At 38.6% G+C, this 20568-nt stretch overlaps 1 protein-coding gene across 1 annotated transcript; it reads left to right on the top strand.

Moving 5' to 3' along the window:
* The first annotated feature begins 11613 nt into the window (after nucleotides 1-11613).
* UFM1 (ubiquitin fold modifier 1) lies at nucleotides 11614-20235 on the top strand. The gene is made up of 6 exons (XM_042014249.1): nucleotides 11614-11688; nucleotides 11775-11831; nucleotides 12557-12614; nucleotides 14730-14769; nucleotides 15146-15178; nucleotides 18878-20235. Coding segments are annotated over exons 1-6 (258 nt in total). The 5' UTR covers nucleotides 11614-11686; the 3' UTR covers nucleotides 18946-20235.
* The last annotated feature ends 333 nt before the right edge of the window (nucleotides 20236-20568 follow it).

Below are 20568 nucleotides of genomic sequence, written 5' to 3'. Positions count from 1 at the left end.
AAAATAAACATTTCCAATTCAAAGTCAAACTAAACTAAACTAAAATAAAAACTTTCTAAATTCCCTAAACCATCTAAATAATTTCCTATAGAAAATGACAACTTGGAGGAACTTTTGAGTAGACAGGATTTCCTTGAACTAACAACAGTTTTTCCACAGTAACTTTATTGAAGGTGATCAGTTTATTTGTGATATAGGTAGGAAGAATGTGGATTAAAAACTATGGTACAGATCTATTAGAAGCAGTCAGTCTAACAAATGAGTTTAAATTATTTCTGAGGGTATTTGTCTTTAGCTCTTAATTTACTTATTATGATTTTGGAACCTACTAAATTCTGAATGCTCAGTTTTGTAAGAATATGATTCCTGCTACAACTTGTGTATTAAGACCCATTATTATGTCATAATGAATGTCACATTACCATTTTACTTTCTGAACTTCCTGCCAAAACAACGTTTCATTGTGAATCATAAAAAACCAAGGAAAATTGTTAATATGACACATTTTACATTTTATGATAGATGTTAATATGATACACTTTATTAAGTAACACATAGCTTTTCCATGTGGCATTTTTTAATTTTTAGAATAGGTCTTCTGTTTTTGGCAATCTGCTGTTTTAGAGTAGGTATAATGTGATGCATTGCCGAGGAAAGACACTAATCCTCTTTTCAGGCAACTTTTACATTTGCATCTCCATACAGGAGATTCATTTGGAATACATTGTCTGAATCTACATCACTGATTACTCTGTATGGGAAAACAAACCAGATCCAGGAGTTTATTATCCACATTGGGCAGCACATTTTAATGTCACAGATAATACTATGAATTTAAAGCTAGATAACAGTCTTGCAGCAGCCATCTCTTGGCTGACATGTTAAGGAAAAACAGATGGAAGGTGAGAAATGGTGAAGAACTGGTAATTTGTGCAATACAAACTTGACTGAGTACAGCTTGGGGAAGGCAGAGATAAGAGGAAGAGCATACTTAGAATGAAAATAAAGTAGGGATCAGCATAAGAAAGCAGAAAACAAAGAGAAAATACAAATAGTGCTGTAGTTATTCAGGATAAAAAATTAATTTTATATAGAAGAAGAAATATACACAATAGCATAGTGGCAGAAGTTTTTTGCCAGACTACAATAAAAAAATTGTCCAAATAGAGACAGTACAAATGTAATCAATAATGAAACTATAGGGGGGGAAAAAGAAAAGTAAAATTCAGAGAATTTTTTTCCTCTATCAGTTTTGGGTAGATTTTGCAAGTTAACAATGTGTTTGATATTATCTCACACTTGCTTATTTCAATTTCCCATTTTAAGTAGTTTCAGTCATCTTACTACTTCATTAACAATTCTTCTGGTTTTACCGTTTTGGTTCCACTCTTCTGAGCAGTGGACAGGTGATACCCTCAAATTTTGTCCATTCTTTTCCAATCGAATTTGTATTTTTTTCTTCTGCCATCACTTTCCTGTACAGCTCATTTCCTTTGAATTGGTGCCCAGAGGCAATGGGCACAAATGAAACACAGGAGGTTCTTTCTGAACAGCAGCAAACACTTTTCCTCTGTGAAGGTGACCCAGCACTGGCACAGTTTGTCCAGGGAGATGTGGAATCTTCATCCTTGAAGACACTCAGAAGACAAGTACACATGGTCCTCCGCCACCTGCTCGAGTAGCCCTGCTTGAGCAGTGATTGGACCAAATGACCTCCAGAGGTCCCTTCCCACCTCAACCATTCTGAGATTCTGTGATATCTTCTTTCCAATGAATTTATTCAACCTACCTTTTGCACTTTTTTCCATTTAACTTTTTATTTGGTTCCATGCCACCATTTACTACTCTGTATATTACTCTGCCTTTCTAACAACCATAACGCCGATTTACCTTTGTGACGATTCCCAAAGCAATGGCTGAAGAAAATAGGTGCAATGAAGCTTTCAGAAAAAGAGAATTATCTGCTGAAGTTAGAAATATAATAGCCCAAATGGACTGCATGTGCTGGGACAACTGATCCCGGTAAAAGGGAAGTCCTCGGGATAGCGGGCATGAAGGTAAGACTTCTAGGTGAACATTTACATCATCATTAAAACACTGGTTTTTCTCTTTTCATAGGAGGAAGACTTTAAGAGTTTAATTCTGCAGATAAAAGATGCCCTCTTCTGTGAAGGCATCACATCAGCCTCAAATGAAATTGCCCCTGAAATGTGAAATGTGGTTATTCTTTTGTTCCTGCATAAGAAGGGTAACCACTACTGTATTTATCCATTGAAATCCTATTTCCACTTTCTTCTTCTTTCAGATCTTAATGTGATTTTACTTTCATGCCCAGGAATGATTGTTAACTGGTATTTTGCTGGGTTTTTTTTAAGATGGGTATTATCTTTTATGCTTTGTCTCTCCATATTCTAATGAGAGAACCATACAAAATCAAGTTGAACTCAATTGGGTGCCTGAAATTAAACAAGAGGAACAGTAGACCAGGGGTCTTAATAATGAAGCTCCAGAACAACCTAGGGGCATGAACAAGGTATGGGATTCATGTCCCCAAACCCTGTTGCTTGCACCAAGTAGATGTCAATATGAGAGCTAACCAGTCTAGCCTCTCCCTGCTATCAGTTTGGGAAGAAATCGGCTCTTTGAGGAAATAGCTCATCTTTTCAGATGTCTACTTCAAAATTATACAAACTGTGCACTAGAAGTATCTTCTTTTCACTTTGAATATAAAGGGAACACAAGGGAACTAGCTTAGGTATAGATATTTACAAAGGTGGCACCAACATTTGTTCAGCTGAACCTTACAAATTCTGTTGTAGTGTTGGATTTGCAGTTAAAATATATTGCAGTCAGAGGATTTAAAGGTGTTAATATATTTTCCTAAGCCTTGCTAAACAGTAGCATTTAGGAGATGGCATAAAGATATTTTAACAAGGTAATACACCATATTAAAAAACCCTGCAATGGAAAGCACAAAGTTATTGAAATGAATTATACATTCCTCAGAAAATCATTTGGCACAAGAAGTTGCAGCTCTGGTCTTCATTTGCTAGTTAAGGGTCATTTTCTGTTCTCTGCATGTTTCTTGATTATTTCTAAACAGTGTTACACTTCAAAGCTTAAAAATCCCTTATGCCAATACAATTTAGCACTTAACAGAATTTATTTTGTTTTATAGGTAATGGTCCAGAAAAAATAAGTTTCTTGCCACATCTAACACAAAAACATCTTAAATGTTCAGACAAATCTTCAGCATTGTGCTACAGCAGGCACCGCTCAAGGAGGCATATTTCCCAGGTCAGAACACTCCAGCTAAACCTCTGATCAATTAAGAAGCCCACAGGAAGGCGACATGCAGAGAAATACTTGGCTTTGTACCCAAAGAAATTAGAATGCAAATCCTGATAAACAGAGCCACGATTTGAAGGCTGGTGTCCTGAACCACAGCAGGTTAGAAAGGCCTGTTCTAGATGAAGAAAATTAAAGGTCGTGTTTATCTTTTCACCAAAAAAAGCTTTAGCAATTTAAAAGTCCAGACTTTGCAAACACAACGCAGGCTTTAACTTCGCTTTCATTTTCACAGAGATGCACCACCTTCTGTAAATCTCTCTTCTTATTCCTTCAAACACTAAACTAGTGATCTGTGTAACCTCCGCTGCATGACAGAGAAAACTGTCCTCTTGCAATAATACTTGCAGATTATATAAACTCTCTTCTGGGCTTGCCATCAAAGAGAACAAAATGGAGACAAAAAATACAAGAGGCATTTTCATAACAAATGACTGAATAAAGAGAATATATACAAGGTCACCTTGTTTAAAGAACTGTGAGTTATATCACAGTTGAAATCTTGTACTAAACCTTTTGTAATCACAGCTTCCTGGACCTGAAATTAATTTCTTCTTTAGTGTCCTTTTCTTCACCAGGATTTACATTCAAAAAAGGAAACACAATTTGGCCTAATTTCTTGCTTCACTTTCAGCAAGGATCTGTGTAGTTCTTCTTAGTTAAATGTTAACTGTGAAGTCACTAGAATAACCTATTTAAAGTTTATTTTAAAAAAGTATTCCTCATTTAAAAAAATCTAATAGCCTAGGCACTTTATGAATAATTAAATTGCAGCAGGAGCTGAATCAGGACTCTTGCTGGTGTTTTTTTTTTTTTTTTTTATCATGGCTGCACATAAAGGATTAAATTTTGGTCTCTCACTGAATTTTTCACGATGCTAGTAACAATTTAATCTGCATATAAAGCCCAACCTGCTTAAGAAATTTAACAGCACAATAAGAAAACGACCCTGGTAGTATTGCAAAAGCACCTTGGTTGGATTTGTATTTATTCTCTACAGGAAAAAAAGGGATATTATAATAAAAACATTCTTAGCCTGCATTTATGCCTCAGCACTCTTATGTTTCACTATTGGAGTTTGGAATACATTTGTGTGTATTGTCCAATTCTCTGAATCATCTTGTAAATAGTGATTTTATCTCCAGTACCAAGCCAACCCACTGTAACACGTAATAGTAGTAAAACTAAATGACAGAACTGCACAGCCTGATGATGGACAGAAGAAAATCAGCACACAGAACAGTTTACTGGAGAAAAGAATCTGCATAATTATGTGCAATAAATACTGGGCCGTTTCAGAGCAGCATGCTGAGATCACAGAATTTGCTGCTTGTAGCAGACAAGTAATAAAGGTACATGTATTTTCTGAGACTGGTGACTAGCTGACAAAATACAATCTCCTCACAAATCTCCAAAGCACAGCTAATAAAATATTCTATCAAGCCCAAAGATAACTGTCCTCATTGCATAATCAAGCAAAAAGAATTTTGATAAAGTTTACAATTGCAGTGAAAAGGTTAAATATCTAGACCTGGCCATGCTTGCTTTATATCCATACCTTCCATAAAAATGTCTTTCTTTCCTCACCAGAAGGATGGGTGACCTCCCCCCAGATTTGAATAACTACAGTTTATTAAAAAGTCTCAAATGAAAAGATGAAATTTTATTTCTTACTGCCCAATTAAAATGTGGATATGACCCTTAGAGAAAATATTTTAAAAACATTTCCTGCATATATAAACAAAGTATCACAAAAGCATTGCCATCACTAAAAAAAAAATCCTTAAGTGCCATCATGACAAAAGAGAGATGATACTCAAAATACTTTTAAGATCACTGGATACCCAAAAAATTATTCATCTGGAAAATTATTCAGCACTAAAGTGATTTCAAACAAATTCTAGAAAATAGGACACAGTACCTATATGTAATGATGTCATGCCCCTACCATATAAATCAAATTCCATGACAAAAAAAGTCAGATAAGACAAAGAACATGCAATTTTGGTTCTTCCTGGCACTTTTACCCTGATAAATGCTTATTATCACAGAATCATGGAATCACTTACTTTGGAAAAAACCTTTAAGATCATCAAGTCCAACCATTAACCTAACCCTAGCAAGTCCACCACTAAGCCATGTCCCTCAGTGCCAAATCTATATATCTTTTAAATACCTCTGGGGATGGCGACTCAACCACTTCCCTGAGCAGCCTGTTCCAGTGCTTGACAACAGTGAAGAAAATCCAGTGAAGCAACATTTCCTAATGTCCAATTTAAACCTCCCCTGGCGCAACTTGGGGCTATTTCCTATTATCCTATTGCTTGATTCTTAGATTATCATTTTGATTAAGATAAAGATTTCTCAATAATTACTTTTTCAAAGCAATTGAAAAAAGAAAACAAAACAGTGCTGGTACTTAGAAGATTAATCCTTGGTTTGATATGTGGTTATCTGTATATTTAACCACACACATGCATAAAATAAAATTTCTGGAGTCTAGAGACCTAGAATTATGATTTCTATATGACTAATATGACATTTGTATGTGATCATCTCGTTTTGACGAATTGTTTTAGCAAAATGTTTGTGACACAAGAGAGCTGTAATAGGTTTTAATTATTGTTTTGTTAAAGGAAGATCATGAAGATGCGTCAAATTGTCTGATGATTAACTTTGCATGGCATTTCTAAAGTGTTATAATCTTCCTCTATCTTTGGCTCAAGAACGCTTTTTAAAAACCCTATATTATCCCCATATTTTACAGAGAAATGCAGTGACACAACAAGGAACAAAAGTCTCATAGGCTGCAGGCTCATGAAAGTAGAAACTCCCTGTTTAAAGGAGGTTAAAGTTTTCTCACTAGGATCTAACAGCAACCTAGTTTAAACAGGCTAAATGTATGTGGTATGTTACACCACTAATTCTGTTTAAAAAAAAAAAAAGGAGAAAACATAGAATCTGTAATCATCGGGGAGTAACGAACTGAAACAAAAACAACTTAAGAGATCATGCAGTGCTATTGCTTCCTTTCTGGAGAGCTGAAATTCCTACAGAAGGGTCCTACCAGACTCTGCTTGAGAAAGGCAGCTGACTCCTGCTGACATAGGAGGATTCTGCAGCCAAGCAGGTGCCTCCGTGCACTGGGATGAGTCACAGAGTTACCACTGATGAGCTTGGGAAAAATCAGCGGCGTGCCAAGAGACACCAACACGCTGAGCCCAAGGAGAGTTAAGGGGATGTACAAGCCAAAGGAGGACTCCAGCACCCTGACTATAGGAAATGGTAATCAAGAGGAAACCTTATCCTCAAGACCCTTAAGACCATCAAGTCCAAACATGGTAACACTTGACTCAGTGATCTTAAAGGTCTTTTCCAACCTAAAGAATTCTATGATTCGGTAATTCCTTACTGTCAGAAGGGGAAGATCTCCTTGCCTCCTCTGCTGTGTCAGCTCAGACCTTTTCCTGAGCTGATTTAATGCTCTGAGCCAGCAAGGAAACATCCATGTCTTCTGCTGATTTGAATTGACTCACTGCTGGGTCGCCCAAGTACAAAGACGGATCAAGAAGTAGCCAGGAGGCCAGGAACAGATTGTGAGGCAAAAGTGGGGGTAAAAAACAGGACCTTTCCGTTTTCAAGGGAGTTAGCATAACTCAATCCACCTGGTGAAATCATAGCCTCATCAAGAGCTGAAGGGATCAGACTGTTATCCATGTGCTCAGTATGGAAGGAGTTGTTTGGAGAAACGCTGTGTTTTTTCTGCCTCTCCCTCCTGTAACACATTGCTTGGCAATGCTCATTATTTAATTCATTGTGAGCATAGAAGAAAAGTATGCTGCTGCCAAGACTTAACTTTCTGGGTACCTGCTAAAAGGCTTAATTCAATACTTTTTCACCAAAGATTCCTGGAAGTCAAACATTCATTATTCAGTCCAAAATTGACAAGCTAAAAGCACATTTTGCAGGTGGAAGACATTTTACTGCATTTCTTAAAATTTCAGATTTGATACTTCCATAGAGATCTTAGCATAGATACTGATGTAATAAGCTCTTCCTTCACACAGGCACTTCTTTGGTAGCAAAATAATTGGCATTCTTCAAATGGCACATGCACTCATGAACATAGAAATGCAACGAAGGTTAGAAGATTTAAGTCACAGTGTGTGCTTCAGAAGCAAAGGAGAAATCTTTCAAAAATACAAACAATTAAGCTTAATTTTATGGCCAGACTCTAAACTGGTTGTGTTGACTTGCTGTTGAATGAGCAGGCAATGGTGAGTCCCAGTTCTGTATCATGGGGCAGCTCTGATTGAATGCTTAGCAATATATTGTAGCTAACAGAGACAAAGGAGAATAGGAAGCAAAGCAGGAAAGAATAAAAGCAGGCTAAATAAAATTACTTTAAACACAGTTCTCCAGCACTTTCTACTCTATGTTGAGGGTATTGTTCTGTTTATTTTCCTTCTCAACTCAATTACACTAGGACCAGCCAGGTGATATACAGGCACGTGGGATGAACAGCTTCTATTTTACTGTAGTTATTTTCTCTCTTGCAATGCTATTAACAACTAGAAGGTCTTGACCAAAGCATTGTTAGAGGTATTCTAGTTCATCTCAGTAACATCCACAGCATCCAGGGGGCTGTGTTGTTATTTTCTGGTTTGTCCTTTTTTTTTTTCATTTTCTTGACCTAAAAGCTTTCCACTGAACAACTGCATTTGCGTATTGCCAGAGATCCCAACTGTTTTAATTAATTGCTGAAATTGTCATTCCCTTTGTCATTTACACAGCTAGAAAAGTCAGTTAGGTCTCATTGCTATCACACAACATATTTGAGACTGGGTAATTAAGAGCTGTAGCAAAAACAAATTTCATAAGGAATTCCATTTCTTTTCCCTGGCTTCACTCACAGGGAAAGGAGGGCAGACTTTTTTTGGAAATGAAACAGTTTTTCTGGAGTTGAAGAGAATGTTGTATATAAACCCATTAGTGAAATACAGTCCTCTAAACCATCCCTGACTTGTTTGCAGACAGGACAAGTCCCATTACTTGTGAGAAGTCCCATAACTAAGAGAGAAAAATCATGCACATTTCCCTTCCTCTATTCATTGTATATTCTCATAAAGAAAAGAAATCGACCCTGCCAGCTTTATAAACAGGTTGAAACAGCATAGGAAACCTCTGAATTTGCAGCACTGGAAAGGTCTTCCTTTTATGAAATCACTTGGATTGCTGCATCTACATCAGAAGATCCTGACCCTGCGTGTTGGGTTTGCATGACAAGGTTTTGGTAGTGGCAGGGGCTACAGGGGTGTCTGTGAGATGCTGCCAGAAGCATCCCCATGTCCGACAGAGCCAACACCAGATGGCTGAAAGATGAACCTGCTGCTGGGAAAAGCTGAGCCCATCAGCAATGGTGGCAGCATCTCTAGGACAACAGACTTAAGAAGGAGAAAAAAACCCCAAAACCTACAGAACAGCAGAGAGAGGACTGAGAATATGCAAAAGAAACCACTCTGCAAACACCAAAGTCAGTGGAGGAGGGGGAGAAGGTGCTCCAGGTGCCACAGTAGGTTTGCTGGCAGGACTTGTGATCCCCTGGGAGGGACCACACTGGAGCAGTTTGTGAAAGGGACCTTACAGGGGAGAAGAGGTAGACAACTCTGAAGTGCAGTTCAGTCCAGAAGGGAGAGGTGGGGGGGATGTTTTTAAGATTTCGTTTTATTTCTCATTACCCTACTCGGGTTTGATAAATAATTTCCCCAAGTCGAGTCTGTTTTGCTCATGGCAGTAATTGGTGACTGCACTCTCCCTGCCCTTATCTCAACAATGAACCTTTCATTGTTTTCATTCCCTGCCCGGATGAGGAGGGGAGTAACAGAGCAGCTTCCCCGAGCAGCTGACATCCAGCCAGGGTCAGCCCACCACACCCTGGCATTACCATTAAATTCTTAATGCCTGCTCAGAATAAAGCTCCATAGCACCTTAAGCTGACCTAAGGTGCAGTACAGTATCACTGCCAACTAGCTGTGCTTCCTCGTGTCCTTCTTTGTTGGTGGTTTGTGAAGATAACCACATTAAACCATCTAAAAGGAAAATTTGGGGGTTTTTGCCAAATCAGTTTCCTGAACAGATCCTCTACCTGGTCACAACTGTTTGTTCCTTTGACTGAGGACAAAACCACATGGCCAGAACACAGGACTAGCCAGGCCTGGATTTACACTCTTCTCAGAACTACAGCACACATGCTCAAACTGGATTTAACCAAGCAAATCTGGGTACTAAACGCAGTCCAGCTCCAACAACATGAAGATTTGGATCTGCTTATTTCCTCAGAGGGGAAGTACATATAGTGAGAGGCCAGCAACGAAGTGCTGAAAGAATCAGTCTTTTATTTCACAACCACATTCATGACCTTGAAACAGGAGACAGAAATGCATTAATGAAAGCTGCAGATGACAAAATTACATAAACCAAAGCCACAACATCATACATACATAGAAACCCAACTGATTTTGAAAAGAGCAAGAATAAATATGGGATGACATTTATCTAACCTAAATACAAGGGTTAATACTAAAAGATGACTATTAGTTCTAATTTCAGGTGTGATCTCTTAAAAGCAGAGAGATGAAAAAGCCTTGAGATCACTAAAGGATTACAAAATGTGCACGACCCACAAATTCAATACAGCTGAGAAAAGAGACACAGTAACATAAATGCAGGAGATACTGGGAAATGTGAATGCCATTGGACAAGCTGATAGTGAACTTCTCATTTTTAAAATTTTTTTTCAGTTTGGTCTATGTTCATATAAGAACAGCACAAGGGTGAAACGCTGAATTTCATGCCTGCGCTGCAAGCCAGTCCTTGGGAAAAAAATTAACAACTCCAATGTATCAATTGCTTTTTGTACAGCATCTCTTCTACCTTTACCCTAACGAGACCCCAGCTAAGGTGAACACAGCAAATTGCTTTGCCCACAACCAGTCTGGCAAGCAGTGTGTGACAAGCACTACATCTGCAGTGAAAGCTGTCCTTCCTGCAGACAGCAGACTGGAGAAAATACATGGGGAATCTGGCAAAATATCTTGTATATGCATAATAGTGACATACCAGAGTTGGAAAGTCGATCATCATCTGTATTAGCAGATAAATGAGCATTAAAGACAAAAATTACTTTCCAGTTCCATGTCACCTTATTAAAGAGAAATTATTTGTCACAAGTCAGACAAACAAAACCAAAACCTGCTAGTTTTCTGCTATAAAAGTATCCATCACTATACAAACAAAACTCCACTTCTAGCTCTCTCACTTCAAGGAAGATGTGAACAGTTTTAAATATTAAGGGAGCGGGAATAAATGTTTGCATCCACCTTTGCCTGTGTAACTTCAACAAGCATCTGCAGAACATTTTGGTTTGAGAGCAAAACAAACTGACAAAATGAACAGGGTTGGAAAGGACGGCTGGAGATCACCTACTCCAAACCCCTACCAAGGCAAGACCACCTAGGGCAGGTTACACAGGAACGTGTCCAGATGGGTTTGCAATGTCTCCACAGGAGACTCCACGACCTCCATAGGCAGCCTGTTCCAGTGCTCTGCCACCCTCAACGTAAAGAAATTGTTCCTCATGTCGAGATGGAACTTCTTGTGTTTTAATTCCTGGCCATTGTTCCTCATCCTGTCGCTGGGCACCACTGAAAAGTCTGGCACCATTCTCTTGGCACTAGCCTTTGCGGTATTTATATGCATTACTGAGATCCCCTCTCAGTCATTTCCTTCTCCAGGCTGATTAAGCCCAGCTCTCCTCTCTCTCCCGTAAGATGCTCCAGACCCCTCATCATCTTTGTGGTCCTGCGCTAGACCCTCTACAGGACCTCCTTGCCTCTTGTAGAAGAGCCCAGAACTGCATACAGCACTGCAGACGTGGCCTCCGGTTACCAAACCCCCCACTCCTACACGCTCCCTGTGTGACCGCAGCCGCCCCGCTCCCGGCCCCGCCCGCGCCTCCCTCCAGCGCCTACGGAAGCGCCGGCTCGCAGTTGCTCCGGGGTCCCACCTCAGCCGCGGACAGCCCTTACAACTGCCTCATTAGAAACCCTCCCCGCTATTCTCCGCTGCGTCTCGCCCACCTCTCCGCCTCTCCCTTTCCCAGCTCTAGTGAAGTGCTGCGGAAGAACACGGCCGCTCCCTGCCTCACAGCGGGTCGGCGGGGCATGTTATCTTCCCTTTGTGGTCAGGCGCGCCTCGGGCAGCTCAGGGCCGGCGGAGGCCCCTGTGCGGCGGGTGGCGCTGACGTGTCGGTGGGAGCGGCGGCGGCCCTGGCAGCACTATGTGAGTCAGGGAGGGAGGGACCGAGCGGGGGTCCCGCAGCCCCCCTCGCTCCTTCACCCAGCCCTAACCCCCTGCTCTCTCCACAGGTCGAAGGTCACCTTTAAAGTGACGCTCACCTCGGACCCCCGGTTGCCTTACAAAGTGTGAGTGCCGGGCCGGCGCTGCGTGGGGCGGCGGGGAAGTGAAACGGGGCGCATCGGGAATGGCTTCTGATGGCCATCCCGGCGGGCATTCCGCCAGCGGGAGCGGCGGTTGTCTCCCTCCGTGCGGAATGACAGGCGATGTCTGTAGTTAGCCCTGCTCTTGGGGCTTTTCCACTTTGCCCCACTGCCCTGCGCGTCTTCCACAGTCACAGAATCATTCATGTTGGAAAAGACTTCCCAGACCAATGAGTGCAACCTCTGACCGATCACGGGCTTGTCAACCAGACCATGGCACTAAGGGCCAGGGTTTTCTTGAACACGTGCAGGCATGGTGACTCCACCGCTTCCCTGTGCAGCCTGTTCCAATGTGTGACAACCCTTTCAGTGAAATATTCCTCCTGATGTTCAGCCTGAGCCGTGCCTGCCACAGCTTGAGGCCAGGTCCTCTCCTGGAGAGCACATTGCTACAGAGCTTAATCCCACAGCTCTTGAGATTTGCCACATCTGCTGAAACTTAGAGGTGTTCTCATTTTCTGCTAAAAATGCTTCTCTTGAAGCATCTGACACCCACCAGGGACCTCTTTTCCCCTTGATTACTGGTTGCACAGCTTTGGCAAAAGTACTGCCATTGGTAAAAGTGAAGTTTCAATTGCTAGTTTAATAGCAGATAAAGTTACTTTTCGGTTTGTTTTGGCAGCCACGTATTACTTGTGTTGTGATTTCAGGTTAAGCGTGCCTGAGAACACACCTTTCACAGCCGTCCTCAAATTTGCTGCGGAAGAAGTAAGTAGAGAGTGATGATGCTGGTTTTTAACATTTTGCATGTTCTTGAAAGTGAAAGCCTTTTTAATGGTAAAAATGCAGTGGTTAATTTAACAGAAGGAACTGTTATTGGATACAGATGGTCAAAAGCTTTACTGGCCTCAGTCGGGGCCCGACAGAACTTGCAGAATCCTAAACTTAGTGATCCTTGCACAAATTATGCATCAGCAGCTGGCATTGAGGTGCTTTCTGTTCTTCTTTGTAATTAAACTATTTTATATCAGTGATGTCAAAATTTGTGACAGTGGAGAAGTGGAGAGAATTTAAAGATACTGCTATTGGATACTTAATATTAAAATTTCTTATGTGGAATACCAAGAAAATTCTTTAGCATTATTCAGGAAACTCTTAAACTCTTTTTACATTCAGTTCCAGTAATCTCTGACTTTGGAAGACACATGGTTTATGATTGTGGAAGGTATTGAGATCAGCCATATGGGATAAATTCAAAAAACTGACTGTGTTCTTTGGCTTCTGTGTGTTGGTCTTTCACATGGAATCCTATACCATTAGGTGTCTAAATTGCTCACATAATGTATTTGAAGAGATGTATCATGTTGTTTCAGGTTAAGCATGCAAAGATTAAGAGGCATTCACCAGGTGTAAACAGTAAGATCAAGTGCATGATGGCTCTCTTCATCTCACTGACAAAAAATTGAGCTGAGAGTCTGTTCTTGCAGTTCCCCCCTCTGTCTTTTCAGGAGAACCTGGGAAATTCTGGGTTATTGAAAATTCTTTTGTTTGAGCATTGTAATAAAATAGTTAGGAAGGATGATGGACTCCTGGTCTTGAGTCTCCTTATGTTGTTACTGTTACACCACAGATGTGACAGAAGCTCTTAGAGGAAACAGAGCTTGTGGGGGGAGGTTGTGGATTGGTTTTGTTGTAAATTTACTTGAAGAGAACATTATGCAGAATATTGCATGCTGTTAAAGATATTTGATGATTTGGGGGGTTTTATTATGTTTTCTTTTCCCCAGTTATTTTTATTCTGAACTGATATGGTTGTGCCCACACAACCCATACATAGAGACCTAGACTGAAAAGTCTAAGAAACAAGTATGAGGCATCAGAAATGAGTGTGTGACTGAGTAGTTGGAGCTGTTGAAAGGGAGGGGCCACTTCTGGTGGGGGTTGCCACTGAACCTGTTAACTTCACCTACTCATGGAACCACAATGTTAGTTAGTGATAGGGTCATCTGAGAAATGGATTTAGAGAATCATTAGTGACTTAAATATTCACATTTAGCAAACCATTATTTTAATTGGTGTATTTTGAGTATCTATGGGAGTTTTACTGTTTGACCTCAGACTGTGGGTCAGCACTGAAGCTTTTTGCATCTCTCTGAGACCAGGCAGAATGAAGTGCTTTGTAAACAAAGAGCAAAAAAAATATTGTTAAACTCTTCCCCAGGAATGAAGCCCCTTTGTGAACTGGCATTGAAAAGAATGAGAGATAATTTTCGTGTTACATGATTTTTTTTTTGTTCCTTGAACTGCATAGCTTAAAATTACCTTATGCAGTGCATTGTGATTCAAGAACCAGTTTCATGGAACCTGAATGAAACATATGTGGAAATGATCAAAATTTGGGCAAAGTTGTTACTTGTTCTCCAGGGGAAGTGGATTATCTTCTCAGTGGTTAAAGCTCTTGGGGCAGAGAAGGATTTAAATTCTGGCTATCTAGCCTTAGCCAGTTTCTACGGAGATATCTCTCAGAGACTTAAAATTTGCCAAATCATAACCAGACTTGCCCTACTTAGAAAAAAATTGATTTTACAGTGTGTGGTATCTACTGGGTTTTTTTCCTTCATCTTTTCGAGCTACCTGGTACATGTCTCAGGTGTACACTTGCACAGTAGTTAGAAAAAAATCTCCATTACATTTGTGGAATTACTAGTAAAATACTCATCCATTTCCATTAAATATTGTTAACTATATCTATAAATCTGAAGGAACTCTTTTCTCATTTCTTATGTACCTGAACAAGCTAAAATGATAATTTAATATTACCCATATATTTTCTGCTTTAACTATGTCTCTTATGCTATTTTGTCATACTCTTATTTCCTTTAGTTCAAAGTTCCTGCAGCAACAAGTGCCATTATAACAAACGGTAAGAATATCGTTTATTTTGTAATAGTTTTTGTATTGAAGTTGCAGTGAAGGTTATTGATAAAATCAATACTGTCTCGTATTTCACAAACTCTATGTACTGTAAATTGGATTTCATAATATTGCAGCATTATTTAAATTTCTTATGTATGGGGTGAAGATACTAAACCATTAATTCAGTTTTGTCCAAATACATAGCTGAAGGTTTCTTGTCAGTTCCCATGCTAAGACTGTTTTTAGCTATAGGAAATAGCTGCATGATGACCTGATGTAATAGTTGTATCTTGTTGGTATGTTTTTTGAGCTGCAAGTTTAATGTAATAAGTTGTAATATGTCTGTTTCATCTTCTTTTTTCTCTTTCTTTCCTTCTTTGTAGATGGTATAGGAATAAATCCTGCACAGACAGCAGGTAAGTTACTGTATATGAATCCCAGCATTTAAAACTTGTTATTTCTCTTTCAGTCTAATGTATAGCACTTGGGGTTGTATTACATTTTGGGTTTTGACTTCTTAAATGGGAGGGGCATTATCCAGTAGTTAAAAACTAGTCATTGTAGGGTGCAAAATGTTAAATCCAAAGAACAGTGTTTGAACTTTTTGTTCAGTGTTTGTTTATTTAGTTCTGTGAAAAAGTGAGGGACTTCTGATCTTCAGAGCTTTGCATTTAATGTGCAGTTTGAAAGCAATACTGTAATACATGCTACTGCAGTAACAAGTAACAGCTATATTCCCCCCTCTATATCTAATTCAGTAGTAATTGCTGTTCTAGCAGCACTTCTCATGAGGTATGTTAAAAAAAGTAAGAGTTTTAGAGCAGGAACTCCAGGAGCTGTGGAAGGTGTGTTTTTAGAAGAGTTGGGTTGGAACTAGGTGGTCATAGAGGTCTCTTCCAAATCAAATCATTCTTTGGTTCTTGCTGGTAGCTCTTGTTCTCACCAAGGGATTCCATGTCAGAAATCCCTGAATTCAAATGTGGAGGCTGGCTATGAGAGAAGCATTTATCTCTGTCACAGAAAAGTGTAAGGCTGTTCCCTGTCACCTCCTGAAATACATGGAAACATAGTACAGATATGTACCAATAATGGTCTGCTGTCTGGAAGCAGATTGTGTGGACTTGCTCTTGAAAAGCTATACTTTTAAACTAATTGGGAAATAATTACAGTAGTCTAATCTTAAACCATTAGAGAAGAGAGTGGAACAGAGTATCCTGATAGAAAGTTATGAACATTTCTCACCTACTAGGTACTAATAAAAACAGCTTTGGTGCTTATGGAATCCAGTCATCCAGTGAAAACTGAATAATTTTACCCCTGCTTGCAAACATGAGGAATGTTTGGTAGAGACTTGCTGCTATTCTGGTTTTTGCATGAAATCCATGCATCCATCTATCTCTCTCATTTATGCCCTCTGAATGCCAGTCATTATTGAAGGTACCACAGGAAAAAAGAAAACACAAAAACAAGGTATTATCAGCACACTTAGCTGTGTAAACTAGAGTATAAAGTAAATCCTTGCAGAGCACAGAACAGTATCTGATGTTTAGAGGAGCAGTTGCTTGACACTAGTTTGGGGAATTTCTTGAAGTTGTGAAAGAAACCATTTAAGTGTAGAGACATGTTTCTGAGATCTGTGATTGCATTAACAACATTTGAAAATGAAGATCAAATAAGCGTTTGGCTTTCTGCTCCACTGGAGACTTCTGTCCTGCCTTCGGACACCTGGATTATGGTTTCACAGGTGTAGTGCCTCAGGCAGACTCCTCAGCTGATGCTGTCCTCATCGTGATCCCATGATCAAGTGTATTAAAAACAGATAATAGATCTAATAATTTAGTGTAGTTACTAGATCATCACCCACATATAAAGCCACATTTTCACATGACCACTGAAGAATACTTAGGCAAAATGGTAAAGTTGCTTAAGGTATACTTAGGTTGTTTCTCTTCCTCAGCAGTATGCTTTCATTTTTTATTATGTAGCTCAAATTAGTTGTAGCTTAATCCTTTAAAGTAAATGTATTTAGAACTACTTGACTGCTGAGCAAAACATCCATAAAGTAGTTCATTATACTTGCAGCTGTGCATATTGAATTCACGTCTCCAGTTGATTTGCTTTACCTCTCCTAAGCTCTTATAAATATTGAGGGATTATTCAGTAGTATAAAACAGCATCTCATAATCAAGAAACAGGTAAATCAAAAGCATCTAGATGCAAAATGTTGTCATCACTGCCTTATTCTCCAGATGTAATATTAGGCACATGGATTATGTTTTTTTAACATAGGTGTTCTGGCAATGCTGTGTGATGTTGCTCTCAACTGGGAAAAAAACCAAAACAAACCAGTCCACAACAAAACAAACCTCCAAAATAAATCCAAACAAAACAAGGAAAATACAACCCACGCCAAACCCAGTGCTCAGACCAAAATCCCTCCTCAGTTTACAAGTAAACATCTATAATTTAGGTATAAACTTCTGTTCAGCCTCATTATTTGGTATCTCAAAATAAAATTACTTTTTTCCCTTCTTTTTAAATTTTTTTTTCATATATCAGAGTTCCTGCAGATTGAACAGTTACTTAAGTATTCAAAAACTTCCAAAATAAGATAAACAGGAATAAAATCTTAGTAATCCTTGGGGATTTCAGAGGTTTTGTACTGTTCCACGATTTCCTCTCCTTTCTGAAAAAAAGCACTCAAGTATGACTTTCATTTTCCTTACATGATTTCATGGAGCAGGGGAAATGAAAGCTGAAAGAGCTAGGCATAACACTTAATCCCTGTATTGATTTCAATTTTAAATCCTTGATAGTTCTGGGAATAGTATGCCATAATTTTAATAAAACCAGTGTGATATTAGTGATGGAAACAGACTGAGGTGAGGTGAGTTACTGTCTCCATGAGATGCAGCTGTGTCCTGTTTCAAAACATTACGAATTTTATGATGGCCATTACAATAGGACGTTTCCATCTAGGATAGTAAGGTTAGTAAGCAGTTCTCCAGTTTGTTGCTGAGACAGGTTTGCATTCAGTGGGTTTTATAGATCTCTTCAGTACATGGTCTGGGCAGATCTGTAAAATCAGAATGTCTTCTGATAACATGTTCTTTTGAATTGATTTTCTAAGGGTCATTATGTTGACTGTGTACGATGGTTTTGATCCTGATCCACATGCTGGAGAAGTGGAGTTCAAAAAAAGGGTAGCTTTGTTCTAAGATGCAAACAAATTAAATGGATGTCAAGTATCTTAATTTTATTTGTGAGAGCACTCCACATCCCTGGAATGGGATGCTCGGGAGAGAAATACAATTACTCTGTTTTAGAAGTTAATGCAAGGTTGAATAAGGAATCACATACAGTCTATTTTGTGCAGTAATAGTATGAAGTAAAAAAGTAAACGTTCCATGTATTACTTAAATAATACATCACTTAGAGATGTGGTTTCATTTTCAAATGTTACATGTAACAGAAGAAAATAGCAGCCTGAATGACAATCCTGAATACATTAAAAAAATATTCAAGGCGTCTAAGTATTAGAAACTTCTAATTTTTTATTATGTCTTCTTATTATGTAAAGATTATGATGATTAAGAAAATACAGTAATAAATAAGAAGCTGAAAGGGATTTTTATGCTAAAATGAGACTAACTTATGCTTGCCTGTTTGGAGAACCTTCCTAAAAGGAAGGTATAATTGAGGTTCTGAAGTTAGAAGTCCATAAGTACTGAACCAAGGAGAGAGCTAAAAATGAATGAATGCATTAATGACCTCAAGATAACAAAATAATTATGGAAAACTAAAACTTCATTTTCTTTTCTTCAAATTTTTATGGCTTATAAGTGAAATCAGGCATTCAAGTGTGAAACTGCAAAGTTTGAAAGGCTACACTTTGCAAGGTCTAGCATTTTTATTTAAAATAAAGAGCTCCTTGGAAAAAGAGGAGCATGATAAAATTCCATGGAAACATGAAAAATTTATTTCTGCTATGTCAAGAGGAATTACTATGAAGCTGTTAAACACTGACTTAACATTGTTATCCTTTAAACGTGTTTATTGAGGTAACATTGTATTTTCTTGGTTAGTAATACATCCTGTTTTCTTTCTTTGTTTAGGAAATGTGTTTTTAAAGCATGGTTCAGATCTACGGCTCATTCCCAGAGATCGAGTTGGGAGCTCCTAACATCTTCTGAAAGCTGGGGAATAAGTGACGTTGCTGTGCAGCAGAGGTCTATTTATTTTGGAACTCCAAAATGCAACTAATTAATTGGACTTTTTTAAAGCGAGGAAAAATTACTTCCCAGGATTTGATTTTTTTTTTTTTTTTGAAACAGAGATAATCATTTTCCTGTTAAAATATATTAACTCATACACTGATTCTTCCCTGACTAGTAGAAGAACAGGCTAATTGCATGTCATGTTGCTGCAAGAAGGACAGGCTTCTCTATAGGTGTTACTGACACCACAAGGGTAAACACAGCCACCATCAAGAGGTATTTAAAATACTGGATATTGTTGAGCCTACTTCGTGGAAGGGGGAATTGGGTTATGATTTTGCTACAAAGAAATTATTCCTACTGTGTGCTAAAAGTTGGGGGTTTTCCCGGTGTTTTTTTTAATAAAGTTATTCCCATGTTTAGAGGAACAGCTTTCACCTGGCTCAAGTATTAAGCTCAAGTAGAAGGGAAATTTCAGGAGTTCATTACTCAAATAAGTAAACAGTTGCCAAATGTTCCAAAGTAATTCTAAGATTTAATTGCTGCAAGTATTTGAGATACAGGAGAAAACAAGAGGTTTCTGTGTTTTAAGACTTCATTCGGACATACTGTGAAGTTAAATTAAACTCAATTTACAAGAATTTATGAGACCAAGTCTCTTCACATGAAGTGCCATCAGCTGAGAAGGATTGCAATGTAATTTGGGAATGTGTAGGTACAGGTCAAATACGTCATTCCTTTTTAAGTAAACTAACACTGGTTCTTTCCAGAAGTCTTGGTTTTGTTACTGCCTGTTACATAGAAAACATCATAGAATTCACTGAAATATTTGTCTTCAGATTATAAATTGCCAGGTGTACACTATCAGTTGTGTATTTTAAGTAGAGAAATTGCTGCTTTTCTTGAACTGGTTATCTACGTTGTAATTTAATGTATTTGGCAAAATCTTACCATATTGCATTTTTTTCTGTTCTACTGAGTTGAATGGAAAGAACAATGGGTATTGTAGTGCTTGGTTAAATGACTATTGTCACAAATACAACTGTCCTGTGCAATCATCGTGCTTTAGAAAGATGTTCAGATAATGTGTCAGGTAATGCAGAAGTATAAAATGCCCTTCTGAGTGGGTGTAAGCTGAGGAAATAGAGAAAAACACTTCAGAAATCAATATTTGACTATAAACAGCTTCCAAATTTAAGATAAATTGTAAAATTCTGTATTTCTATTTAATAAACAATTATATGAAAAAGTGCAAACATTGTTCCTCTCATATTCTTAAAGTTTGACGATAATTAAAAACTTCCCATTAAGCTTTTATTCAACATGCTTTGAGATTCATTTTAAGCCAAAAGATTGCTAGTATGCAGAATTCTACAGAACACTGCCCCAAAGGGCAAAGTACATAGTTTTTGTTAATCTAATGCCACAATATAATTAGGATGAGCGAAATTAATTGCTGGCAATTTTTAGCTGCAAATCTCTTGACTGAATGCTTGACAAAGCACCTGATACTGGAATATAGCAAACAGGAATCTTTTTTTTTCCTGTCTAAAGGTGCAATGTTTTTGAAGGGCCATCACGGTTAAATG

The sequence above is a fragment of the Corvus kubaryi genome, unplaced genomic scaffold (assembly GCF_017639235.1).
Source record: "Corvus kubaryi isolate FWS band 111438036 unplaced genomic scaffold, C.kubaryi_AGA036_p1.0 split1-65, whole genome shotgun sequence".
NCBI lineage: Eukaryota > Metazoa > Chordata > Aves > Passeriformes > Corvidae > Corvus > Corvus kubaryi.
The sequence above is the reverse complement of the archived record's forward strand: the minus strand, read 5'-3'. Positions and strand labels throughout refer to the sequence as shown.